The sequence below is a fragment of the Semicossyphus pulcher genome, unplaced genomic scaffold (assembly GCF_022749685.1).
Source record: "Semicossyphus pulcher isolate SPU_LCO1_2020_fin unplaced genomic scaffold, fSemPul1.0.p SCAF_13, whole genome shotgun sequence".
Taxonomy (NCBI): Eukaryota; Metazoa; Chordata; class Actinopteri; order Labriformes; family Labridae; genus Semicossyphus; species Semicossyphus pulcher.
The window spans coordinates 25,141,980-25,169,032 of NW_027211637.1; the positions used below are offsets into that span (position 1 = coordinate 25,141,980).

Below are 27,053 nucleotides of genomic sequence, written 5' to 3' on the forward strand. Positions count from 1 at the left end.
ACTTGCTGCATAATGCACTTGTCGAAGCTAAGCAGTTGGACTGCTGATCTGGTTACTTCCTAATTTTCCTGCCTACAGGAAGAATACACTCAATGAAGACTTTAGAAAGAGTGCCTACCATCAACCATCATGGACAGACAGCAATGTTGTGTCAAAACAAGAGTTACCTGCTTTATAATCCCCTAGAATAAACAGTGCATTAAATCAAATGACTAATACTGTGTTTGTACAGGACACAGGACGACGATCCACGTACAGTGTTGGCTTGTTTTTTATTCTTCATGACAAAAGTGGTTCACAGGTCAATGAAAGGAACTTGCATACACATAAAAAGTTGAGGACCATCACATGTGTTATGCGGAGTGTGTGCATGTCATCCTCGAGAACAATTTACACAGAATGCAGACCACATAAATACAGTTAAAATATTATACAACATGGTAATTAAATTAAACACATATCTGCACAGAGTGAATTAAATAGATTAAGAAATCCATTTACATCCTTCAAAGCAATACAACATGATGTTAAAGCGTTTCCACTTTTTAGCATGAGTTCATGAACGGTCCAGCTCCCCCTGCAGTGCAACAACTGGATGTACCACTTTATAACCTTATTGTAACATTCAGTCTTTAATGTCTTAATGCATTTTGTTCTTAGATAACTTCTTATTAATTCAAGTAACTTTTCTCACAGTAACAGCTCTATAAATAACAGATGGTGACTATTGATTTCAGGGGGAGCTTACATCGAATGAGTTCTGAGTTCATTCAATCCAAGCGGGCTAAAAAGTGAAAACATTCCAACAAAATGAGATATCACTTAATTCAGTGCTAACACTGCATAATGAGTTTCCTCAAACATAAGTCAAACATACCTTCATCACCACTACAGTGTTCAATGCCTCTATTTAGAAAATGTGATGCGGTCTAAAAAGGACAGACGAGATCAAAACCAAGGCACTAAAAATCAAATTAAAAAAATCAATCAGCAGGACGTGGCCTCTTCTGTCGAACCCACAGGACATTTGAGCTTAAAGAAAGGGGAGGCGACATTTTCTTGCCTTAAATTCTTAATTAGCCAAATGAAGTCTAAAGATCAGGATTGAGGTGAACGCAGTTTATATTTAAACTGCATTCAATGATGTCACAGGTTCACATAATAACATATGTGTTTGAGCCCTGGCATCAAACTACTCTATAAGCAAACAGTGTTGGGCTATCAACAGTTCCAAACTTTGTTGTTTGTTGTCTTTTCTTTGCGATGCTAGCTTTACTCGTGGAGCTCCGACTAGCAATTGTTACGTTTAGTCTTCTAAAATCTATTTAGCCTATATTTAAGTCATAATGTGCTACTAAAATTTTTTAATTTATGGGACAGTGTTATTAAATTTTACTATCAGCAGCAACCAAAACAGCAACCTGCTAGCACTATTAGTGTCACTAAGTGAAAACAATGTATGCTGTTAGCCACAGGGGAAGGAAACCTGCCTGCTGGGTGTTATGGTAGTCCGTTACAACATGCTCACTTTGGTAGCACACAAACGCATGGTGACATTAAGTGATGAAACACACAACATGAACATGGTGTCTTAGCGAAGAAAAGCAGAAGCTGAATGGGATCTGTTTTTATGGAGGTTATGTAATCAAGAGAAATGAGCATGGTCGACATGTTAGTATTCGTTTTAGGCTAACAAAGCCACTTGATTCAATGAGACAGTGATTTTTTTTTTTTTACGTTTTCAGCCAATGAGATGCCGGCACTTGTGCCACTTCGCACACCCTAGATCATCCAAAATCTGCTTCATGAGCAAGATGCTAAATGGATGTTGGAAAATAGATGCTGCCAGCCACTTATAACTGAACATGACGGTAAGTTTCCAACCCACCCTGATCCTAAAGAACAGCATGAAGTTTACAGGCACTGTCCTGACATGATCTGCATAGTTTGCAAAGTAAGATGCACATTAAAGATCTCCCAAATCTTATATCTGATTAATCTGTGTTTGACCTGAGGTGGTGAACTTATGGCTGATTTATTTCCATTGATGACTGGCGTGTTTACTGACCGATAGTTAAAGGGTGCGGCTGAAGAGCCAGACAGGGTAAAAAAAGGGACATGCAACTGCAAAAGGGAGTAATCTCAAGACGATGATAAGCTCTCTACTCGTAGGATAGCAAATGTGTCAGTAAGGCTGCATTGTTCTATAAACAACTACCGAGGAGAGAAAATCAGATGATCTACTGACACTAGAAGACGCTGGACAGGCCTGACCGGGGTGCCAGACAGAAGGCAAGAGAGTAAGGACATACAGCCTTAAAAACAGATCATAGCCTTGAACGGACTGTAAATACTGTACATGAAAAGCTTCTGGAATAAATACTGTCAATGGTTCACCACAACACACAGCCTTGAACAAAACCAGATGGGAGTTGGATCCACTCGGGGACAAGACACAGTCAATGACTTCACAGAGGAATGAGCAGCACATGTCTCTTCATCCTTCTCCGGGCTGCATGCAGGTTTCTCTGCTCCGAGCAGGAAACACCAAGAGGGAGGGCGAATGAGAGATTTTTTTTTTCTTTTTTTGTACTTGTTTTTAAAATCCGTGGTTACAGTGGGGAATGTTGCATCGGATCTGGGATGGACAGGATGTCTTGAGTCAGGAAAAGGAGGAGGGAGCCGGGGAGTCAACATGAAGACAGGTCCTTATGGAGACGAGGGGATTTGGAGTAATGGAAGGAGTGTTTCAGCGCTACAGAGACAGGGTGAGACAGAGACAAAAAAAAACATATTTAGTTCAACTTAAAAAAAATTAAGAGAAAATGATGAGGGCAATTTATAAGGATAAAAAAGATCAATAAAACGTATAATGGATCAGCAAATTAGGGCGCTGCTTATCAGGTAAGATGAGATGTGCAGAAGCAAACAATTAAACCAAAATAAGCATTAAGTTCTGAACTAAAACTGCAAGTAAAAAAAGATTGTTCCAAACGCTAAAGATTGCATATTAAATATTTTCAAGTGTGGCTGTAACCAACTCAATTTTGTGTCTGTCTGAAAATAGAAACTAATAATCTCGAAGATTTTCATTTAAATAAATGTCTGTTAAGTCACCATCTGTTACGGAATGAGGTAACACAATGGTGATTGAGCCTATGGCCCACTGATGAAAGCCTTTGCATTTGCAGTATTATGGACCGGGTGTTGGTGTGATATTAGACTGGGTGTCTGTGGCAACTTTCACAGAAAAAATCACAAGCAACGCCCAGTTAGTGACCCGTTTTCCATCAGCCAGCAGTGGTTGGTCTGCCAGAGACGGTAGGAGGAGCTAAGCGGCTGCTTTTCGATCTCTGCAAGTGTTGCGAGTAAACAGTAATCTACTATGACTGAACAAACAAAGAAAAGATGGATGACTACAGATACAACTTCAAAAAGAAGTGAAAATCCAAAGAAAAAGAAACAAACTCGACGCTCAGATGAAGCAAACAGTCTAAAAAGGAAAGCGACCGTCAGCGAGGAAAATCAAGAGTTACAACCGGAGCCAACCGTGGACGTCACACATGAAACACTGTCTGAATATCTGGGAAGTGTGCTCCCGCAATTACCGTTTATCATCATAGGTGCCACCAAAGAGAACGAAACTGAGATCTTCGAGATTATAACTTTAAGCTAGCAGCCGCTCAGCTTACAGACATTTTTAACACATATCTCCTTTATTCAGAGTTTAGTTTAGTTTGTTTTGGAGAAGAAGAGACCTTTTTTAGATACGTGGGCTTCCAGTAAAAACCTGGTGAAAGATAAAATCTGAAGGCATCCTAACCTAAAATTTAAGCAGAGAACAAGCTAGCAGCAGCTCAGCTCACAGCCCCTCCTGTCAATCTGTGATTTAGTTTATTCACTGGATCTGTTTGTTTAGGAGTGAAGGAGACACCTGTGGATAATTTGGCGATAAACACTAAAGGGTAAATTTGTTTTGTACATTTTACAGCCTCAACTGTTTCTCTTTTACATTTCTCTACGTAAAATAATGAATCTAGAAAACAAAGTGCAGAGATTCGACTGACCAAGTCGACTTCAGGTCGTTTCAACTGATGATTTGAATCATCAACTTTAGGGGCAGCCCTATTTTATAGCTTATTGAATTTTTTTTTTTATCACATGATAAACTGTAGAATATCTAGTCTATCTTATCGTCTACGACATGATTTAGAGTGTGAGCTCCGGGCCCTGGCAGGTGTGCCCTGAGGTTTATTACCAGAACTCTTACAGATATTGATCTGTGTTTCCTCAGGGGTTCTGCTGGTGGAGTTGGCTAATCTACGCCTGGACTCCCTACAGATTCCAGTCATCCTGTTCCTGCCAGGGGGATTGTTGACATGGGCTGAAGTGCTTGTCGATGGCCCTGTAGACTTAGCATTAATCTGAGATGAGACAGTGTCTGACTGACATGCGTTTCGACCTGCAGCTGCTGCTTGCACAGACGTAGACCTGTAACCAAACTGCTTTCGTCTGACAGAAGTGTCAGAGTTTTGTTTTGGATCAGGCTTTTGTTTACTCTCACACCATGCTTCAGTTGTGTTAGGATACACACGCAAAGCTTTAGAAGAGGTTAGACTTTCTGTGGAGGAAGAAAACACAGAAGACTTCCGCCTCGTGGAAGAGGCAGGGACGACACGAGTTGTAATGAAGGTATCCTGACGTGCGGGAACTGAAGCTCTCCGGCCTGGCGCACCTTTTCTTGAATCAACTTGTGTTTCTGTTTTGACTGATAACTCGCTGTTCAAAGAACTGGTGGAGCTTTTACGCGCTGAGAAGTAGCCGGGATTCGGCTCTGTGTTAAAAACATCACTGACACTATGACTTCTAATGAAGGTGGCGTCTCGAGGGAGACCCTTGCTTCTGCTAGACAGGCTGCTCGTCTGGGTGGGGTTATCAGGACAATGAGAGAGAGGGGTTCTTACAGGGCTTGTGTGGAGGCTTCGGGTTATACTCCGCAGGTGGTGCGTGGCCATGGCGGGAACACTGCTGCCAAGAACCGGACTAGCTCTTGGACTGCTCCTCAATGGGGGGCGTGCAGGACTGCTTCGGGGGCTCCGTGGAGCCCGGCCTGACTTGGTGGCCAGCTCTTTGGCGCGGGAGCGGCGAGGGCTGCTGTTCAAGCTGTGGGGAGACATGGGGGCCTCCAGGTCCTCCAAACGCTGAGTGAGAGCCAGTTTCTGCTGTATGGCCATACGCAGGAGAGAATTCAGGGTCTTCTTCTCATCCTCAGCCGCTGCCAGCTGCCTCTGCATCTCATCCAACTGGGTGACATACTGGTCACACCTGAGAGATGCACACACAATAAAAAAACAACATGCACAAGCAGGCAAGAACAAGTTAAAGCCAGAGACATACAACAAACATGCTACATGTGAATTAAAGTGTGGCAGACTCTTAAAACAAGCTGTGACGAAGCAGCTACAGATTATTTTATTGATTAATCTAGCAGCTTTTTGTTACTTTTAAAGTACTTGTTATATCTAGAAAACATCAAATAATAACAACTACAATCACATGTTACGAAAGCATAAAGTGACGTCTTCACACAGGTTATGCAACAGTATTGAATTCACTTTGATATGAAACAAAGTAAATCCACAGATCCTACATGTTTGAGAAGCTGCTGCCAAAACAAATTTTCCCTGTTATATAACATAAGTATATGAGCAGGTTATTACTCTAATATTGATTAAATATTTATAATTATTTCAAGAGAAAGAGAAGATGGATGCATGTGAATCAGGTAGATGTGCAGTTACTCCAGCTATCCACATGATGGCACCACTAAACTTAATTATAACCAACAGGATCTTTTTAAGCTGTAATCTTTAGCGTGTTGCAACAGACTGTAGTAGTCCTTGACCACAGTCTGTTCTCCAATCCTTCTTAAGGATTATTAAATGCTGGCTCATAACTGTCTGGAGAGAGCCTAGACGGGTTATACATGACCAGTAAGCTTCTGTGGCAATTATACAATAACAATAATCCATAATTCTACTACAAGAGCCAAAAAATTTGTTGAAGCATCAACCCACTACGAAACCACTCCTCCAAACAGTCATCCATGTCAAATGATTCTAAGAAGAGGTTAGTGATTAGTGGGTGAAGGGCTAAGGTGTGGAAGTTTAACCCTTGATAGCACCTTCCCATCATGTCTAAAGTGCCGCCAAACTCCCGCCAACATTAGACTTCTCCGTCCCTAAGGTGACCTGGCTTGATGAGACAAATCTGTCCTTCCCTCCTCCCCTGTCGGCACAGGGCAGAGCATGTGGTTCATAATCTTCACGTGAACCGGTGGATTGTCCACAGGCGTAATACTCATGGTAAGCTTATTACAAGACTGGTACCAAAAGCTGTGCCACAACAAGAGCAGCATTACTAAGCATGAGGAACACCGACAACGGGGCAAAGTCCAGAAAATCACAAACTGTTGCAGTTAAATTTAAGCAAACACAAATCTGTTTTTCCACATACATTAAAAAGAATTCTTACCGGCTGGCAAACATGACTCGCAGTGACGAGAAGGTGGCGGCGTCCTCCTTCAGGGCTTTGAGCTCGTTCCGTAGTTTCATCATGGTCTCTGACACCATGCTCTTCTCCGTCTCATACTTGGTTTTCAAATTGGACAGGGCCAACTCTGCAGTCTGCATTAGAAAAAAAGGACAGTTAAATCACCATATGATACATTAGCATTAACATTCCCCTTTCTAAATGGTTTGTTAAAGTGTCTTAAAGCAAGATTTACATGGAATAGACAAAATATATTCATCACTTGTTTCATAATCTCTATTTACAGAATCCCGGCTCCCATCAGACAATGATTTAGCTTCTTATTAATCGCTATAAACAGACATCTGCATGATAACAGCTAATCCGTTCTAGATCAAAAATTCAACTTGAGATGAATTCCCTTGATGCTGTGTCACGAAAGACTTTCTGATGCACCAGAAATGATGGATCTGACCTCCATTCATCAAACGAGCATTTTAAAAGTAGTTTTCTTCTCCTCTTGAGGACAGACCTGCCAAAGCTTCACTTTTACTTTTTACTAATCTGCATCATGATGTTGAAATTTCGGCAAACTTAAGAACGGTTAATTAAAGTAAATCACAAGAAAAACTTTCTTTTTCTGTAATCAATGCAGCACGCGGAAAAGGAAGTCTTGACTGGAAGTCGTTTATCGCTTACCGCCAGAGGCTATATTGTCGTCAGACTAAAGAAGGGATCGACCGATTATCGGCCGGGCTTCATGAAGTTATTTATTTATTTATTTAAATTTTCAGTTAACTTTATAAGAGATGCTGCTGACCCTGGGAACTCCCTGCGCTTTTTGTTTGTTTGTTTAATAAACATATGCTTAAAGGCATTTAAACAAAGTTAAGTGTTGGAGTTTGTATTATTCAAAATTTGGACGCCGATATTTTCACTTTTACCGCAAATGAATATCGGCTCCAAATATCGGTTATCGGCCTCCTTGACTACTAATAATAGGTATCGGTATCGGCCCTGAAAACACCATATCGGTCTATCTCTAGTTGAAATTTCGGCAAACTTAAGAACGGTTAATTAAAGTAAATCACAAGAAAAACTGTTTCTTTTTCTGTAAACAATGCAGCACATGGAAGTCATTTATCGCTAACCGCCTGAGGCAATATCGTCCTCAGACTAAAGCCAATGGGATCTGCGATTGTTTATTTCATAACACCATCGTACCCACAACTCTTCTCTCTTCTTTATATATGAGCATACACTAGGATCACTGATGTAACCATATGTTTCTTCAAAAGACCATTTTTTGCGATTGTTATCACTGTTAAATTGTAATAAATTGATAACACTGTATACCTAGTACATGTGACTACACCATGGCCTTTGTCAAAAGTGCTTTGCATCTGAGATAAGGAGGTCAATGACTGAAAAACATTGCTTTGATAACAAACAGAGTATGAAAACAGTACTGAGGACACAGTTAAAGGCCCCTCTCACTGTGTAGATGTGTGTGATTTAAATGGACTCATCAATGCAAAACAAAAAAAACTAATGTAAACAATCACTACATCAGGGGAACAAGTGTGTGTGTGTGTGTGTGTGTGTGTGTGTGTGTGTGTGTGTGTGTGTGTGTGAGTGTGGGGTGGGGGGGGGATAGCCCTAGAATCCGAATTTAGAAGGTAAATCACTTAAGGTGAGCACAGCCCAGCCAAACAGATTACCTTGAGTGTGTGTGTGTGTGTGTGTGTGTGTGCGTGTGTGTGTGTGAAAGAAAAGAGAGAGTGAGAGATAAGAGAATGACAGAAGCAGGTCATGCAGTGCTTGAGGCACAGGAAAAAAAGAGGGGAAGGAGAGTTCAGCCTCCGAGGAGCGCAACATCACACTGTACTCAAGGTACAGGAGCTTGTGAGCCCAGGGGACTGTCTAGACAGGGTACTGATGACATACAGTAGGTTAACAGCACTGCTTATGTTAGGATTATGCATGGTGAATAGTGATCTTGCTCTATTACCATATCAGAACAATCCACTACTTACAGAAACTACTGAGGTCACTTACAGTTAGCCAAAACAGCATAATCTGGATTAGCTTCTTTTAAATAAGACAGCCAAAAAAACACACATAATGACCTCAGACATGAGAAGATCACATTTTTAGGGCCTCTGAGGTCAGGGCGAATTAGAGCAACAATCTACAGTGGAATACTAACCTGTAACTAGACCAAATCTGGTTTAAGACAGTGCAAACATTGTAGCGTAGCCAACGCTCGCTGTGACGTACCTGTTTGTTAGCCTTGAGGACCGTCCTGAGGGTAGCAATCTGTTCTCTCTTGGTGCTGAGAAGAGACTTGAGTTTTAGTACTTCTTCCAAGAGGCTTTCAGCATCCCGCTCTGACTCTCCGCTGCTGCTCAACCCCGAATAAGGCATTGCACCCCTCTGACGACAGAGGTCCACTGCCACCTGAGAGAACGCAGAGACACACAAAGAAACAAAGTTGTTCATAAGAGCAGAGACTATATGACTAATACTTATCTGCAGTTTTTGTAAACATACAGTATATTTGAATTTGACATTATGAACCTTTATTAAAATGTTGGTCTCATATTTCTTAAATATATATTTTATACATCTGTAAATATATGTTTTAAACTTGGTGTTTCACTAAGTAAAAGCACAAGTTCTCAGTGTTCCAGACACCCGCTGTTTTCTGAAAGGATTCTCTGTAGTGAAAGCCACAACTTTGACCCCAGTTAATCCAATTCATTCAAACACACACACAAACACGCACGTGTCTTCAAGGCCGCAAAGTCCACTTAGGTGTTGGATTTGAACGGACACGGGAGCTATTCAAGACCATTAAAGTGTCTGAGCTGAGCATTAGGTTCAGCAGGAAATTTGTGAAGGAGGGAAGGCAAACAAAAGCAAAGGCCTGGCGGTCAGTAGATAGAGCCACCAAGAAAAGAGACTTTGTAGAGTCCTATAAATGCCTGACAAACTGTATGTGATAACAATGCAGCCTTACCCGGAGGTGTTTTATCTGACAACGGATGACCGCGACCAAGTTGCGGACGTTGGAGGGGTCCCTGAAATCCAGGGTGGGGGATCCAGGGCAACTAGGAGACTCTGTGCTGGTCCCCGCGCTGTCCACCTCGCCCATAAACTGCAACGCTGCAGCTTTGGAGATGAACATCTCATTGGCTTTTGGCTTCTTCTGGGCGGTGTGCTGGGGGTAGACATAGTGCGATCTTCGCGCACTTCCTCCGCCCCCACTTGCCCTGGCACCATCACGGTAATAATCCAAGGTGACTCGTTTGGGTGTCAGGTTGTTGCACACGCAGATGTGGTGATAAAGGTTGGACAGCTCCTCAGAGAAGGCCAGCAGCTCTTCCTGGGCAACGCTCAAGTGCCCTTCTGAATCGATGGCCACTTTCCGTGTGGCTCCAATCTCCTTCTCCAGCTCACTGATGCGCTCCTGGTCCTGCTTGCTGGACTTGATGCACTGACGGATCTTGTCGGCCAGCTCCTGGGCCTCTGCCCTCCAGCGATCCTTCTCCTGCTTGTATCGTTGTTCCAGTGTGTTATACCGCGTTCCTGCCTGAGACAGTTCATCTCGCAGCTTCAGAAGCTCCTCGCTGGCTGAACGCATGCGTGCCTCCAGCACCTCCTTGCTCTTCGTGTCGACCTCGTAGTCAAAGGCCGCATTGTCTCCATTCTCTGTCTCGTCGTCTTCCCTGTCGTCTGCCTCCTGGTTGTGTTGCTGGCTGCTCTGCACAGCTTCAAGCTGCTGAGTGAGAGATCCAACCTTGTCCTCCTGCTGGCTAAGTGCCTGTCTGGACATTACAAGCTGCATCTGCAGTTCCTCCACCTTGCTAGCCAGACCAGACTTCTCTCGTTCTGCCTGTGTGCACACAAAGACAGAAAAAGAGATGAAAACTTTGCATGGTAGAAACACATTTATCTTTAATTTGCTGTCTGTTAGTTAAATAAAGCATCCTTTTCACTTCCAGGCCAAGCCAATAGGTCAATATGAAGTATTGATTCTTTTCTATAAAACAAAAGGGCAGTTTTCTGGAACCAAAAAAATCCCTCTTAATGCATTATTTATGTGGCTGACCCCCTTCAGCTCCTCACTACGAACATCTGGTGGGTGGAAGCTTGCACCCAACCCCCAATTTAAGTGTATCATTAATAATACATCTCCTTTAGACAGAGAGAGGTACGGCAGTTCAAGACACTGTCCCTTTATTTGTGAGACTGCATCAGAGGGAGTCGACTAAATTGCTTGGTGAGGTAGAGGATGCCGTGTAGTGGCAGGTGGTTTACATAAATATGAGAAGGCTCACTCCTTCACCACCCGTAGCGGATGTGGTCTGAAGCAGGAAGCAGCAGACATCCCCGTCAAAGCTTAAACACACGAACCAACCCGTGTGACAACCTCCTAACTGAGTTTAGTAGAAGGGTGGATTATGTAAATAGCTGTTTAAATATAAATGCAGTTCTGTAAATCATAGAGGAATGTCAAGGTACAATGTGTTCCCTGTTGATGAGTGAAGTGTAAACCATATTAAAACATTTAAAAGCTTGTCACATATTGTCCGGACGTTGCTTACATACCTGTAGGAGCTGCTGCTTTAGTTTCTGACTGTCTGAAAAGTGCAGTTCACTCAGCAGGTCCGACACCAGCCCGGAGGCCGGCGCACGCAGGAACACGTCACTGTTGCGTGGAGTCGAGTAGCGATGGATGAGGCCGTTACTTTTTGAGCCCCCCAAGTGAGGAGGGTGAGCAGAACCGGGAGCAGACCCAGGACCATTGTTAATGCCACTGTCCTGGTCCTCTCCCTCCCCTTCTCCCTCTCCCCCCTGGCCCTCCTCCTGGCTGTCATCCAGCTGCTCTAAGTGGAGCTCCAGGTTCCCCACAGAATCAAAGGGGTTCAGGGTCAGGGCAGAGAGTTCTCGCCTCAGACTGTTCTTCTGCTCCCTCTCCTCCTTCAGGGCTTCCAGGGCCTCATCCAGCTGCCTCTCTGCTATCTCCCTCAGCCTCGCCGCCTCCTCCATCTGAGCTCGCAGCTCCTCCTGCTCATCGTTCTTCTGGCTCAAGTCCAGTTTTATTGATTCAAACTCAACCTGTGATGTGATAAGAGGCAAAGCAGAGGTCTGTTGTTAGAAGTCTATTATGCTGCTGGATGCAACACATGTGGGTGCACATTCTAGCTCCAACATGCAAATATACCTATCACTGCATTCAGCACAATAGTGTTACAGTCACACACCGAGACGGCTTTGGTAGACAAATGAACACTCAACTCGTGATGACTCCAAGCTCACCTCCAGTTGGATATGTATACATACAGTTTCTCCCTCTCCTGTAGAGTTTTAATCCCACATATTTTCTTCACATGGTTTAGCCGTCCAGTTGGCTGACTTAGTTAAATTTAGTAAGACTAGGTGTTATCCAAAACATTTTTAAAGCCATCTAATAAAATATATTCCATCTGCTATGTGGGTGTGGTGTTTTTGATACAGTTTTACTCAATCCGCCCCTGCAAAAAGCCACTGTCAGTCAAAGCTGGTGTTCTCCGTAATCGATAGAAGCAATAATATTTGAAATTGGCGCCATAGCTGTGGAGAAAGTTGTACAAGCAGCTCCTGGTTTCGCCCATTCTACATTCCTACAACACCAAGCATGCATTGCGCCCCTCCCTTCGAAAAGAACGGCCCAGCGAGAGATGCTGGAGTGAAATACAACTGTTTTCCAGTCAAGGACATTAAACGCTGCAGGCAATGGCTCAGAGCGGGACAGAATCCGAAACACAACGAGAATATACCGGTGGATCGTCTAAAAAATCTTCGGGTCTGCAGTCTACATTTCAGACCTGATGATTTTGAACAAGATGACATGGGAGGCGGGCATCCTAGGTTGAGGAAGTGTAGAAGCAGATCGCGTCCTCCAAAGGCACAGAGCGAATTAGCATTTTTTCCCTAACATAATGGCATTAGCTCCCCAGAATAGCATGATAGGAGTTAGGTTGAAAATAGGCGAATTGGCCCTTTAAGCTAACATCACATGCATTTGACTTTAATTCAGTAGCTCACATCCCTCTGGGAAATTTTCCCAATATAACTACATGTTACAATGTTACAATAAATGCATATACATGGGGTGTTCGAAGGTGGTTCCTATATAATGTTCTTAGCTCAAAGTACAAAACGATATAATACATTTTCAAGGCAACATAATATTTGCAAAAGCATTTAAAGTCATCCAAAACTTGAGTGTCCTGGAGTCACCTGTGAATAGTGAAATTACAACTCTGGAGTCAAGTATTTCACGCTGCATATGGCCATTGAAATGTTTCACTGGACATCATGTTTGGCTCTAAGGAGAAGCAGCCCTACCGGGAACTCACTGACAAAAAAATGACTCAAGAGAAGGACCGTTGTCCTCGGATGTGGCAGCAACAACATTTTCTGGAAACAGCAACATGAATCACACAGAAACTGGCCTGTCCAGTCTCTTCAGCCTTGGCCTATTTGTATCGCAGTGCTGAAGTTATGTCAACAGACATGTGAGGGAGATTAGCTGTTGCATGCCAAGTAATGTTGTTCTCATGCAGGAAAGTGCAGATGCAAACAGGCAGTGCACTGAGACAAAGATCTTAACAACTTCCTACATGTACTTCATAAACACAAATAGTACACAAGAAGAATAGAAAAACTTTAAAGTACGGAACAATTTTGATAGAATTCTGTACTTCCACAGTTCATTATTATCCATTCTAGATATACACCATTAATCCATCCATTTATAATTGCAGCCAATAGATAGAACTTGGGGGAAAGGTGGTGCTTAAGTGTTACCTCACCTGGTTTTCCTTGAGCACAGACACCTGTTTTTGCAGCGATATGTTCTCTTCTTCCAGCTCGCCATTGTCCTGCAACTGGCGTAGCTCACGTACTTTATATTCCTTCATCTCATCCCTCATGTGGCCCTTTTCTGCTTCAAGACACTCACACTCCTGTAGAGAACAAACCACCGTCAAATCAATGAAAATCTCAACATTTAAGCTCATAAGAAATAATTAAATGTCATAAACTTTGATTTTAATTTGGGAATCAAGCTGCACAGCCAAAACATCCTAAATCAGGGTTTCATCTGTATGTATTAACAAGACAGGGCTGATAGTATACAGTACGACACCAGAAGGTGCCACCAGAGTGGGTTGCCACACCTTCTTTAGCTGGGTGGAGCAAACCCCCAGTCTTTCAATCTCTGCGTGAGCATTGCTCAGAGCGAGGCGTGCTTGCTTGAGCTCTGCCTGGACTTCCTCTATGCGGGTTGCCATGGCAGCCTCCTTCGTGGCAGTCTCCTGCAGCAAATTCTCCTCCCGGCACTCTCCATCTGCAGCAGCGCGTTTCTGGCTGCTCACAGAATCTGCAAATGCCTTCGCGCAGACAAAAAAGGGTTAAGAAGGGGTCAAACTTCAAGTATCGAACAGACTACAGCATGTTACTCATCAGAACAACACTGTAGGAAGGGAAACAGAACTGATGAACGTCTTCTTTAACCTGATCACAGTGCGGAAATAGCCATTATGGTTTGGTAACAGGACACCTTAGATATGACAGGCAGCTTCCGCCCTGTTTCCCACTGTATTTGTATCTAGCCAAAGCGATAACACAGGCATATTACATTAGACTTGCAACTGTGATACCAGGAATTCCCCCACAGCTGGCTATAGTAAGTAACCTGAACACATTACTGCATGCATCAATGGCTGCTGATGACAGACCTATCAGATATGGTGTTAAATGAAATGAACATGCTACTAAACATGCTCAACTGAACATCATGCTATGGTTATATAATGATGCTAATTCACAACACATGAGTCTGCTCTGCTTTATCAGAGCACTGCCAAAGCCTCAGAAGGTAAACAGCCAAGAAATGAGGTTTATGCAGATTACAAAGAATAGCTGACATTCTGTACCACTATGTCCCCTCAGACATAAAGAGCTTTGCTAGACATGCAGTTATAAAACATCAGCATTGACCAATATTAATGCAGTTCTGGCACAAGTTTCTGGCTATATATCAAACTCCTTGTAAGCAGGATTTTGAACAATTCTGTTCTCAGTTTCGGCAGGTGGGTGGAATAATTGCAAAATCAAAAATCTGTCCACTTGATAGGATTGAATTTTATCGGATTACCTTCTTATATAAATCATTTTTTTAAAGCCATTTTCCAGCATTATTAAATACATTGAAGGCCCATCTGGTGTATTTGTTGCAAAGAAAATATATTAAGCCATCACACATCACTCATGGTCAATTAGAGGTAGAGGGTTTAAAAAAAATAACTGGGAAGAGCAGAGTTTGTTTAGAACATCTGTCACAGTTTTAATAAATCTGTGAAGGCATGGATAACATGATAATCTGATCTTTGACAAACTGTTATAATCCACTTATTTTGATTATCCAACACTAATCCAATTCAATCCTTAATGCTTTGCAGTTATGTATAAAAAAATCAGTTAAAGATGAACAGAGATAAAAGTAATACGTCAAAGGCACCGGGTACGCTGACTAATTAGCTGTGGAGGTTGTCCTGGACAGCAAACAGTCTTCTCCCACCAAAGCCATCAGCATCAGATCACATACAAGAGCAAAACTGAGTCAGCATGCAGTCACAAGCCTCTTCATTAAGAAAATAATATGAGGGCACAGCTGGGGCAGAGCTGTTATTGTGGCAGCAGAAAGACCGTTTTCAAAAAGCGTTAAAGGGATGAGCAATCAAGTTTAGGTCATAGGTGATTGGCACATAACAAGAGACAATAATGGGATCTTTATGTGACTCGAAGGTAGACTGGAAGGCAGCTCTTCGGCTATTATATGAAAATGAGCAGCGATAGAGATAGAGCAAATTTAAATGTCACTGTTGTAAAATTTGACTTTTTGCCAACAGTGTCATGTGGAAGAAGGGAATCCTGAAATACAATTTTTAGTACAAACTGTAGTGCAAGTAAAACAATAAAAAAGGGCTGACTCTTCCATTGTGTCTCTTTCTTTCCATAATTTTCAGCAATAATTTAACTTTACCTAACATTTGCTTTCATATTCCTCACATACAGAAAGATGTGTGGGAAAAACAGAAAAATGCTGGGGGAATAAAAACTTCACAAGCCTGATGTTTTCTAAATATAAATAGAAGGCCTTGGGTGTTCCTACCTCTCTGAGCTGCTGTAGCTCTGCTTTCAGGGCTTCATGCTCCTCTTCCAGCTGCCTGTGTTTCATCTTGAGAGCAGCACTTTCCTCCAGCACCACCAGGCCATAGCGGGCTGCCTGTAGCTTCTCCTCTGTGGCCTCCTGGAGCTCCAGATTCAGCCGCGCCACCTCAGCCTTCATGTCTCCGCTCCCCATCTCTGCCACGGATTCTCCCTCTGCTGCTTGACCTGCTGGCTCTGCATCTGCCTCCAGCATTCTTGCCTGGCCTCCGCTTGTCTGCCAATGTTGAACTGGGACACCTGCCTCCTTCACTCCCCCACTCTCATTACTCCAGACTACAAAAGGAAAAGCACAAAGAAGGAGGTTATGTAAAGTACTTGGATCAATGGCTAAGGAGGAAAAGAGGTTTTGTATAAATTATATTGTGAGACTAATTGAGTAAACAGTGTAAAATAAGATTTACTTTGGGCTCTGGGCCATAAAAGCTGCAGTTTACAAATGTGAAATACATGTTAGCCAGGTCAACTCTGGTTTTATTATGAGTTATAACAAACAAGCTGCGCCTACAACCAGCAAATTGCTGCTATCCTCATTAAATAGCCAGTTATCAGCAAGTTGTATTTAAAGAAAGCTTCTGGTGATTGTCCAACAATTATGTGCAATCATCCAACCTAAGTAATACCTGAAAAACAATAAAGTTGCACTAGGGATGTGCATTTAGAGTTTTCTTTTTTGACTGGTTAACTGACACTCTTAACGGTTGATAACCAGTTAACCGACAAGATTAAAATGAGAAAAAAAACAGATAACGAAAACACACATTGCAACGCACGGAAAGAGAAAAATCCAGAGGCCTGAGGCCACTGCATGTAACATATAATTAGGCAGGCTATAGGCCTACTACCTGGAGATAATAACCCAGAACTCTCTGGAAATATTTAACGTAAAATGAATAAAATAAGAGCAAATAGTAGAATTTGTATGATGATCAAAAACAGCCAAGGTAAGAAGAGTGTTGGAAATAACTGATTCCAAGGTTAGGGAAAACACAGGGTCATTGGTAGACGTATCATAGTCCTTAACAAAGAGTCAAGAGGACTCATAAATAACTGATACCAAGGTTACAGAAGAAGTTAACGTACCAGGGATAAGATGGGAAGGAGTCAAGATTAATACCTTTTAAGCATATACTGTTGTAGTGTTCTGACCGGACCTGAACTTTTATTTTAATATATTTTGCTTTGCTTTTCTTTTAAAGCTCTGTTTTAACTGTGTAAAGCACTTTGAATTGCTCTATGTATTCTGTATTTTATGGCTGTCATAATGCTCTGATTTTAACTGTGTAGAGCACCTTGAATTGCTCTATGTATGAATGGTGCTTAATAAATAAACTTGCCTGCCAACAAAACGGCAATTCATCAACATTCGCAATTTAACATCACAGCTGAAATAGTCTGAGCCAGACTGCTTTTTTTTTTGCTCGTTTCATTTTGCTCTCCTCTCAGGCTCAGCTCAGCAAACAATGTGTTCCAAATATTTATGTATATTAAAAAAGGACATTTTATAACCAGTTAAAATTCTTAACGGCTGGTTAACCAGTTACAGTGCACATCCCTAAGTTGTACATAGTGTAAATATATTTTTTATTACTTTCATTATAATTGTTGTTATTATCTATTATTATTATTGTTCGTATTTTTATTTAACATGCAATCACTATTTTTCCTTACCTCTGACTCCTGAACTGCTAGAACAAGTGCATTTCCACAATGGGGTATCAATAGAGTGTATCTTATCTTATTATAAAGTTGTTATTATTAAACTGAGATAAAAGGCAGGTCAGACACATCACTGATCAACATTATTGCTATTCAGCATCAGCCACGTTTCATCTGTAGCTAATGGTAATTACACAGTTGTGACATCTGGTCAAAGTACCACTGAACCAAGTGTCCTTACTGTGACCACCCGTATTGACTAGGTGGGGCAAACTTCCCCCATTCCTCATGGCCTCTTCTTTAAGTGAAGATGGAAACACCATCCGCCGGTTGTCCGGTGTCAAGTGATGTAGCGCTAACATTATCCCGTATGCATCTGCTTCTCCTTACAAAGTAGTTCTTCATAGCTTTGAGTTAGAATAAATTAAAGGGTGTAACGTTACTAACTCGACTCTAAGTATTGTGGCAGCGTGTTTAGTAACGTTACGACAGTATATTAGTAGGTGAATTTATTCTGACAAGGAAACAAAACCGGAGACGACACTAGACTGTGAACAGGACATGGCCGGACAGCTAGCAAGAGTAGTTTTAGCTTCATGTAATGTCACCACAATGCTATTACAAACCTCGAATTGAAGTATTTCAGAAACCATAGATTACGCTAGCTTCCCGACTTTGTAATTAGCTTCATTTGTAGAGGCTTAGCGGAATAGACGAAATCGACTACACGGCATACGGGGTTGCTCTCCTTTGATAACGTCAGTCAGACAAGCTAATTAGCTACTAGCGCTAGATAGCGACCATTAGCCAACCTGCTACTCACCCTCTGGTTCTGTTTCAAAGATGGAGCTCGCGAGTGGCACGTTAACTGTGTAGTTCCTGTTGGAACTGTCCGCGGCAATGGTTGTTAAACACGACAGTAGCCAGGGGAACCAGCCCAGGTTACTGAGCAGCCGCTTCCCTTCCTACCTCCTTTCCTCCCACCCGGTTCTCTCGTTTCACAGGCAGTGAGGTCAGTGTCAAAAGCGCGCCGAAAACGTGACAGCACGATTACCCCCTCTAGCTAGTCAACGGCGCAATGCAACTACACTTCTTCTTCTTTTATTTTAATGGCGGTTGGCAAACAACTTTATGGTGCATTACCGCCAACAACTGGTATGGAGTGTGGATCAGAATTCTAACTACTGTATTCATTACCTAATATTTAGAAAACAAAGTGAGATAACCTTAACCAAAAATATAATGATAATAATAATATAAACAAACAAAATAATACAAATATGTATATTCATATTCTCTCTATCAAATTTGTTCTCCTAAGATATTCTAACAGCAACCAATAACATTTTTCCCTAGAACTTCTCTGTATGATCAATAAGATCATTGCAATTTAAAGCTACTGTGAGGAACTCTCAAATTAAATTTTTGCCCTGGAAAATGTAAACAAAGGCAGCATGCAGGTAATCACTTTATCTGACACCTACCCCCCCTCCAGCAGTTTCAGTCACTAAAAATAACCATATAGAAATATTCAATCTTGTCGCTGATGGTCTGGTTTGCTCTTGTAGGTCATATGGAGTCATCAGAATTAATTTCAGTCTGTTTCATAACTAGCGAAAAACTCCTCCAAGGAGCTTTAAATAAATAAATACAATAAAATAAAACAAATAAATAAATAAAAATTATTATATTCTCTCTTTTAAATTAGTCCTTTTTTGATACTGTAACAAAAACCTAAAACATTTATCACCAGAATTCCTTCTTAAAATATCATAAATCAAATCTCATCTTAATTTCTTTCAGTCTCATTTCCAATAACCTTCTCTCATCCTCATACTTTTGACAGTACATAATAACATGCTCTACTGTTTCCTCTTGATCACAGAAATCAGGATGTTTTCCTGTTTTACATAATGTACTGTAATGTAACTGTAATAATGTCCTGTGTGCCCAAACCTTAGTCTTGATATTATTGCAGTTTCTTCTTTTCTTGTTCTTCTATTACTTCTCATCTTATCAACTATCCTTTGGATTTTGCAATGCAACTTCACTTCCAAAAGTAAACAATATTGCAACTAATACATAAATTCCACCTTATAAACAAACGAGGAATAACGAAAGATTAGTGAAGAAGAACACTTCCGCTCGTACCCATCTTAGCTTCCGCTTCATTTCCGGATGTACAGTTCGCCTGGCTGCAGCGTTTCCAGTCAAACGACTGTAGTTTTTACACAATGAAGATCGTTACCTGGAACATAAATGGCATAAGGACTTTCAGAGGCGGCATTAAAAAAGCTCTTGATTCACTGGACTCAGATATTATCTGTGTTCAAGAAACGAAAGTGACAAGTAAGTGGTTAGCTTTGCACTTTGAAACACGCGGGAGCTGTCATGAAAAGTAGGCTAGCACTGTCAGAACTCTATTATGAAAAGAAATACAGGATAAACCTATTTTTTCCCCACACAGGAGACTTACTTGATGAAAGAACTGCCATTGTTGAAGGCTACAACTCCTATTTCAGTTATAGTCGAGGACGCAGCGGCTATTCAGGTGCATTACATGGTCATAATTCATTATCTGTCTTTTAAGCATGCCAGTACTGTCAGTGCCACTGGCCTTATAATACGCCTGCTTTATATTGGCTGCTGACATACTACACATTAAAACTAATTTACCTCCCATTCCTGGTATGCACAGGGGTCGCCACATACTGTAAAGACAGTGCCACTCCATTTGCTGCCGAGGAGGGTCTCACAGGTCTGCTGACTAACGGTGAAGGTGCTGTTGGATGCTACGGGGACCAGAATGAGTTCTGTAGCGAGGAGCTGCAGCTTTTGGACAACGAGGGACGAGCCGTTATCACACAGCACAAAATCATGTAAGAGAAAATTGTCTCTGTTAATGTTTACCCATCCTTATATAAAAAATAACTTTGCACTAGAATGTCCTTTGCTATCTTTATCAGCAGCTTTGACTGTTAATAAAGACCATAAGGCAAATTTCAAGGTGTAAGGACTTAGTTTTTTAAAGTATTTGTAAACTGTAGATGTCTGTGCCTCTTTTTTATGTGTTTAAGGTGCCAGGACAAAGAACAAATAGTGACTGTGATCAATGTATACTGTCCACGGGCTGACCCTGAAAAGCCAGAGCGAAAGCAGTTCAAACTGCAGTTCTACAAGTTGCTTCAGTGTCGCGCTGAGGCTTTACTGAAAGATGGGAGGTGAGTGTTCAAAGATTTCATTAACTGCAAAAAAGGATGGTAGTCACAGCGAGACACAGGTGTATCCTGCCTTTACCACAGACTAATAAACCGTGAAAGTGTTATAATTTATATCAGTGCAGCCTTTTAGCTGCTTGTGCAACGGCATTACATTCTTGCATTTACACAGATAATTAAATGTATGGCAGATCAATGACTTTCAGAGGGCATGTGTTGTATATTAGACATTAGCCTGTATTGTGATATCAGCCAATATCCTTAGATTATTTGCAACAAACGGTTATTAAATGATTTTGTGTCTTCTATTTTTCAGCAATGTGATTGTTTTAGGAGACGTAAACACGTCCCACCGGCAAATAGATCACTGTGACCCGAGTGATATAGTAAGTAATACGTTTGAATACTGTCAGTGTGTTTGAATTCTTCACGGCCAGTAGCTGCTTTGCTTAGATTAGGTTAGCATCAAGTTTAGAAACAGGTAGCTTAGCTCTGCCAACCAGCACCTCCATATGTCATGTGTTTAAAGATAAGAGTGAACACGTTTCGGTGTCTACCTGCTGGCTGTTTCACCCTGCTTCCTGTCATCTATGCTATGCTAAGCTAACAGTCACCTGGCTTTAACTTCATATTTAACACACAGAAAAAAGAGTGTTATGTTTCTGCCAAATATCCACAGTATATGCATTCTCACATTAATGAAACTCTACCTACTTTGTTTTTCTCCTTACATAGGAAGATTTTGGCGCAAACCCCGGGAGAAAATGGCTGAATGGCTTTTTGCACGGTAGCAGACAAGAGGAAAAGATTGAGGAGGAGGAAGAAGAAGAATCTGAAGTAACTTCAACAGAACCCGTCAACAGTGGAAAGTTTGTGGATACCTTTCGCTATTTCCACCCGACTCGCACCAACGCCTTCACATGCTGGTCCACTCTCACTGGAGCACGACAGACCAACTATGGCACACGCATTGACTACATATTCGCCGATAGCCAGTTCGTCAAGGAGCAGTTTGTGGCGGCAGACATCATGCCAGAGGTGGAGGGGTCAGACCACTGCCCTGTGTGGGGGCAACTGAGCTGCTCTCTCCTGCCCAGCTCCAAGCCTCCTCCCCTTTGTACTCGCTACCTGCCAGAGTTTGCCGGCAAGCAGCAGAAACTCTCTCGCTTCTTCGTAAAGGTGGACCAAAAATCAATTCAGTCTGAGCCGAGGGATGCTTTACCTGGATCTCAAGAGGAGGAGGAGAGCAGGGAGAATTTAAACCCAGTGGGAGCTTTACAAGGCTTTGGGAAGAAACGGTTATTAACATCAGACGCTGCAGTCCCAAAGGGAAAAAAGACTAAGATGGTTAAGAGTTCTTCAAAGCCGCAGGGCAGCGTCCTTTCCTTTTTCAAACCAAAACTCACAAATGCTGTTCGCTCTACTGAAGCCCCCGAACAAAGTGAAGTTACCTCATCACAAAACTCCCCAAAAACACCCACAACCAGCAAGGAAGTGTCCTTAGTCACAAGCAGGGTACCCGAAGATACTGAGCTGTGTACCAGCAGCACCACAGAGGAAAGTGAAACCCAGATGAACAGGAAACATTTAACCTCACAGCCCTCTGTGGGAAACTCACACTCCAACAAGAAAGGGGCATCGTTGGTGTTTTGGAAATCGATACTTCATGGACCGCCCCCACCGCCCTCCTGCAAGGTGCACGGGGAACCCTGCGTGCTCCGTACTGTGAAAAAAGAGGGGCCGAACATGGGCAAACAGTTCTTTGTGTGCTGCCGACCTCAGGGTCATGCCTCCAACCCCGAGGCGAGGTGTAATTTCTTTATGTGGGTTGAGAAAGGGAAGTGACTTCTTACTGTATAGACCTCAAGGTGATTTTTTTTCTAAATCACTAGTTAAAATTTAACCTGTATTGTAAGTTAGTTTGTTTTGTTTACAATGTGTTTTTCTTAGCTGTATAATAAATGACAATAGTTTTGTATTACGTTGAGTTTGTATTTTTTGTTCTTGAAGCTGAAACGATCGGCCAATTAATAGATTAGTTAATTAATAGAAATTAATTCGCAACAATTTTGACAATATTTTTTCAAGCAAAAAAGCAGCTTCTCTGAATGCAACACTTCACAACTTTTCTCTTTTTTTACATCACATATTTAATATCTTTTAGGCTTTTGGTTGTACCACACAAGCATTTTGAAGACATCACCTTAGACACATGTAGATTGTGAACTACAGTACATACAGTATAAAGAAGAAGAAGACGATTCCATGTTTTCACTGTTATTATTCCCTACATACTACACACACACAGAGGAGTTGGGGGATTTGTTGCCGTGCTCAAGGGCACCTCGACTGTGTCCAGGAAATGACACTGCTTGATCCGTACTGGGACTTGAACCGGCCACCTTCCGGTTCCCTTGAGTTCAACTCCCAAACTTTGTCTGGATTCTGATGTTACCAAAGTGTGTGTGCCCACTAGATGGCAGTGGCGTGCTGGTTTATGCAAAGCTGGAGCTAACAGAATAAATGAAAGTAATTTTCCACATCAACATTTTATTAACACGACCAGCTGCAAAGCAACAGTATAAACACTTAACTCTAACTACACTGTTTACTATAAGCTGATGATGAAAGTAAGGAGAGTATTAAATCAGAATTTAGTTTCATACCTCAGTTTCAGCCTTGCATTTCACTACAAACTGCTTGTAAATTCAAAAATATAACATTAGATAAAACATTAGTATCAAGGCTGGCAGTGTCCACATATGCAGAATTAGATTTCAGTATTTCATAATGTAACAGAGCACCACATGTGGCTTGGGCAGTCTGGAGGAACAGGGAGGGGCATAAACTTGTGACATGGCAAGGAAATGTCTGAACGCGCGCAATTACCACCTCCCTCTTCCCCCCTTTCCTCTCTCTCCTCGAGCTGAAGAGAATCTCCTGGCTCTGGGAACAGCAGACTTTGGAGGTGAACCAGCCGACAAGTTTTACCCTCTTACTTCTGTCTAGACTGAAGACATCCCTCTGGCTGACTGTTACTAGAGAGGTGAGTACAATAAGAAGGCCTTCAGGCCAACACTCTACAGCTGCTTCAACATGTGGGCCACGACACAACTTCCCATTCATACGTGAGAGCTTCCGCAGAGACTCACTCTCACTATCGCCACTGGTCGTGTGTGATATCTTGGGTTGATATAGGGATAACATTCTTTTCAGCTGGTTTCTGTTTTAAATTTTGAGCTGAGGATATGTTTAAGCTCTCATTCGCAGTGTGACATGCTGGCAGTATGAAAAGCACAGAGGAGAGATTTTAATGACTCACTGAAATGTGAGAGTATCTTGGCTCCACATGCTGGCAGGCCTGTTCAGTACCAAAATAATGTGAAGTGTTTGATGAATGGTTTTACCAAGACAGAATGGCTCCTGGTGAACTGTATTTTAACCAAAGTTTATCACTGAATGTGTTGTTGCTTTGTCCTGGATTTGTTTCAGATGACTTGTTTGGCTGGTTTCAACTCAGTAAGGTCGTTTAGGGTGACTGAGTTAGTCATTGTGTTTTAACGCCTTGAATTCAACCAATCAGGACAGAGCAGGGTTCTGATATTTAGCTATAGGCACTTCATATTTCTAACATGTCATAAAAATACAACAGACACTTTCTGAGCTGTATTAAAAAGGTGGACATCCTTGTGCACTAGATGACACTTTTTACAACAGACAGACACTTCTAAGCTTAATCCAAAAGGAAATTGATGCTCTTGAAGACATTCAACTTCATGACCTGGATGACTGCGAGCCTTCACAGACAACAGAAAGATCATTTCCAGTCACACAAGAGGGTGTTTCTTGGGCGTGCAGCCAACGCTCATGTCTCGGTTAACTTTATCAGCCAACTGAAATCTCCCCTGAGGAGTGGAAGTCATCTTGGTCTTATCTATTGTACTAACAGCTTGAGGAGATACATTCATTATTGTAAAAGGAAGTATTTTACACTGCACGTCATCTCAATATCGTTTAAAGGATCTCTTCATGTTGCCTGCCTTCTTAACTCTGTCTCTCACGTGTCAGCTCAGGTCTTACCGTGAGTTTTGGGTCAAGAACATGATCAAGTTGTAAGCATGCACAATGTTTCCACTCTTAAGCACAATCACATGTGGGCAATCTTAAAAAAGCACTTATCTCCTAAGCTAATTACCATCACTGTGACTTCCAGCAGGATGCACACTGTAAGTGAATATCCGCCCATGCTGTAACAAAACCCCCTCTCAGTTGACGCCCACTTCTCCCCTCCTGTCTACCTGCATATTCTGTAATGACATGGTAATTAGCCTCCAGCGCGAGCAGCAGACGCCCTGCTGATTTAAAGGGTTCCTGGGATTACCTGTTGCCTTGAACTGCAGACTGTCTCTGAAAACTGCAGGTTTCATTCATTTCCTTTGTTTGGACGCCCATGTCGACACCTCTTCACTGCAGACACCTGTGGTGAGTGGATCCATACAGCTTCTGTGACTCTACCTGTATGTGGTTGAACAAAGGGTTAAGTATGGGTGTTCCCATTTCCCGCTCACTCCCCCCCCCCAGCCTCTAATCCTCCTCACTCTCTCCTCTCCTCACTACCAAGGAGCTTTGGAGAGACTCCTAAGAACAAAGCTATATATAAACACTGGGACAGTCAACTTGCTCAAGGAGTTATTGTCATTATTCAGAAAAGAAAACTAGCCTTGTTCTTGCTCCATCAGGGTAAGTTACTGGGAATGTGTGTGTGTGTGTGTCCTTGTGTTTCAGATGTTGAAGAAGAGAAGGGAAGGGCTAACTGTCATAGTGTGCTGCTCTTGCGTCAGACAAGAGCCATGTGGGCTGTAAAGCTGGATATTAAGGCTACAGTAATATCTTTGTTTGACTTCAGATTGTTGTTCATTGAAGGTTATTCTACAGATGTGATATTTGAAGAGGCCATGGGATTGGTTGTTAAAATTACCGTATAAAGAGTTGGTTTTTGGGAGTTCAGCAACATGTATTCACTTTAACTAAAGTTCTCCTTTATTAGTCTTTACCTTGTGTAAGAGCTTCCTTCATGACGAAGCAAATTTCTTCCATGAACTAAGTTTCAAGTTAACCAGGTTTGTCTAGTTTCTGTATCTCCCCCTCAAAATGTAAAGCAAGCAAGGCCCAGGTGTGAAATCAGCCTTTGACAAGGTAAAAGTGCTCGTCAAACCACCAAAACTGTGTCTTTGTGATGGTAAATGAGTCTCGGTCTTATCCGTTGTGTGTATTGGCCATGAGCCATGGGAAAGTCGCCGGGTATGTAGCTAAAGAAAGTAACTCCAACCAAAGTTGACCTGAGGCAAGTATGCACCGAGAAGGCTACTCTGTATTTAGGCTAAATGGCACCATCTAAACAAGAACCCTTTGTTTATCTCTGCGGCCTGCTGCTATCAACTTCCAAGCTGTTTGGATTATTGTCCATCAACGGGCCCTTTTTCTGTGACGAGCGTAGGATTTTTGTGTGAAACTCTGCAGGAATGGCACGACGAAGTGCGAGTGTGTCCTTAGGGGTCATATGTGAAAATCCTGAGGGCAGTTTGACCCACAGAGAGGGGAAGTATCCCATGACCCCGCGGCCGGAGCGCAGACCTACGCTCATTCCCAGAGAGCGTCCGTGCCAGCTTTGTGTGGCCCACGGCAGATTAGAGCAACATAAATCCTCTGACAACATTTGTTATTTAAAGACTTTCAGCTTAAAAATGTCCGTCTTCTTTATTGTGTGATCTGGATGTTTTTAATGCTCGTATCTGAAGAAGGGAGCAGGACTCCAAAATAAAACAGCGCAGAAGGATTTATGCGTCGCCAAAGGAAAATAGGAACATGAAACGCTCTTGTTGTCCTTGGCAAAAAGAAAAATTACAGTGCTGTGCGTCTCAAGGCTTTATAAATAGGGTTGCCCTTTCAGAGCCACATTGCACTTTGTGTTTGTATTACACTGTTTCTTGAGTTCCTTCTGTTCAAGTACAAATGACTTGTGTGTTTACCTTTAAAAGGCAAAGGGCATTCAAACTGCCACTGTAGCATTACTCTGTATTTGTAACATTGTAGACCCAGAGCCAACACCTTACATCCATATCATAACAGTATTACATAAATACATCACCTCTTCTTGGAGGAAATCTTGTCTTAACCTAAACAAGTTAAGACAAGATAAGGTGATACATTCAGAAGTAATGTCAAACGTACAGAGAGGTGAGGTCATCCTGTCGGCGAGACCTTCTCCAGGCATAAGCAACAAAACAAGACCACATTTAAAGGTGATCTTGGCTGGAATATATCATTACAATTCTTTCTTTTTGGTTGCAGCCAGGTGAAACT

The 27,053-nt window shown here is 42.1% G+C and overlaps 2 protein-coding genes across 3 annotated transcripts; one reads left to right on the plus strand and one right to left on the minus strand.

Moving 5' to 3' along the window:
* Positions 1-261: 261 nt before the first annotated feature.
* LOC138589497 (protein bicaudal D homolog 2) lies at positions 262-18,504 on the minus strand. The gene is made up of 10 exons (XM_069659807.1): positions 18,296-18,504; positions 15,758-16,089; positions 13,761-13,973; positions 13,395-13,547; positions 11,146-11,655; positions 9,554-10,429; positions 8,812-8,991; positions 6,535-6,686; positions 4,965-5,325; positions 262-2,755 (listed from the first exon to the last, which is right to left on the minus strand). Exons 2-10 carry the CDS (start codon positions 16,007-16,009, stop codon positions 2,750-2,752), a joined length of 2,703 nt encoding a protein of 900 aa, XP_069515908.1. The 5' UTR covers positions 16,010-16,089; positions 18,296-18,504; the 3' UTR covers positions 262-2,749.
* Positions 18,505-19,663: 1,159 nt separating this feature from the next.
* On the plus strand, positions 19,664-22,647 carry apex2 (APEX nuclease (apurinic/apyrimidinic endonuclease) 2). Of its 2 annotated transcripts, XM_069660595.1 has the most exons (6): positions 19,664-19,821; positions 19,940-20,023; positions 20,171-20,351; positions 20,550-20,693; positions 21,007-21,076; positions 21,426-22,647. In XM_069660595.1, exons 1-6 carry the CDS (start codon positions 19,707-19,709, stop codon positions 22,533-22,535), a joined length of 1,704 nt encoding a protein of 567 aa, XP_069516696.1. In that variant the 5' UTR covers positions 19,664-19,706; the 3' UTR covers positions 22,536-22,647. The 2 variants fall into 2 exon arrangements, with proteins under 2 accessions (XP_069516696.1, XP_069516697.1); XM_069660596.1 differs by lacking the exon at positions 19,940-20,023 and having other exon boundaries at positions 19,809-19,821.
* The last annotated feature ends 4,406 nt before the right edge of the window (positions 22,648-27,053 follow it).

Bases quoted from the DNA above. Each gene is read 5' to 3' on its own strand.
- LOC138589497 (XM_069659807.1), bottom strand. From the start codon at position 16,009: ATGCTGGAGGCAGATGCAGAGCCAGCAGGTCAAGCAGCAGAGGGAGAA. The intron at 13,974-15,757 runs GTAGGAACACCC...GTCTGCGCGAAG, and splicing joins AGCTACAGCAGCTCAGAGAG to GCATTTGCAGATTCTGTGAG. The intron at 6,687-8,811 runs GTACGTCACAGC...TTTCTAATGCAG, and splicing joins TCCTCAAGGCTAACAAACAG to ACTGCAGAGTTGGCCCTGTC.
- apex2 (XM_069660595.1), top strand. From the start codon at position 19,707: ATGAAGATCGTTACCTGGAACATAAATGGCATAAGGACTTTCAGAGGC. The intron at 20,024-20,170 runs GTGCATTACATG...TGGTATGCACAG, and splicing joins AGGACGCAGCGGCTATTCAG to GGGTCGCCACATACTGTAAA. The intron at 20,694-21,006 runs GTGAGTGTTCAA...TCTATTTTTCAG, and splicing joins GCTTTACTGAAAGATGGGAG to CAATGTGATTGTTTTAGGAG.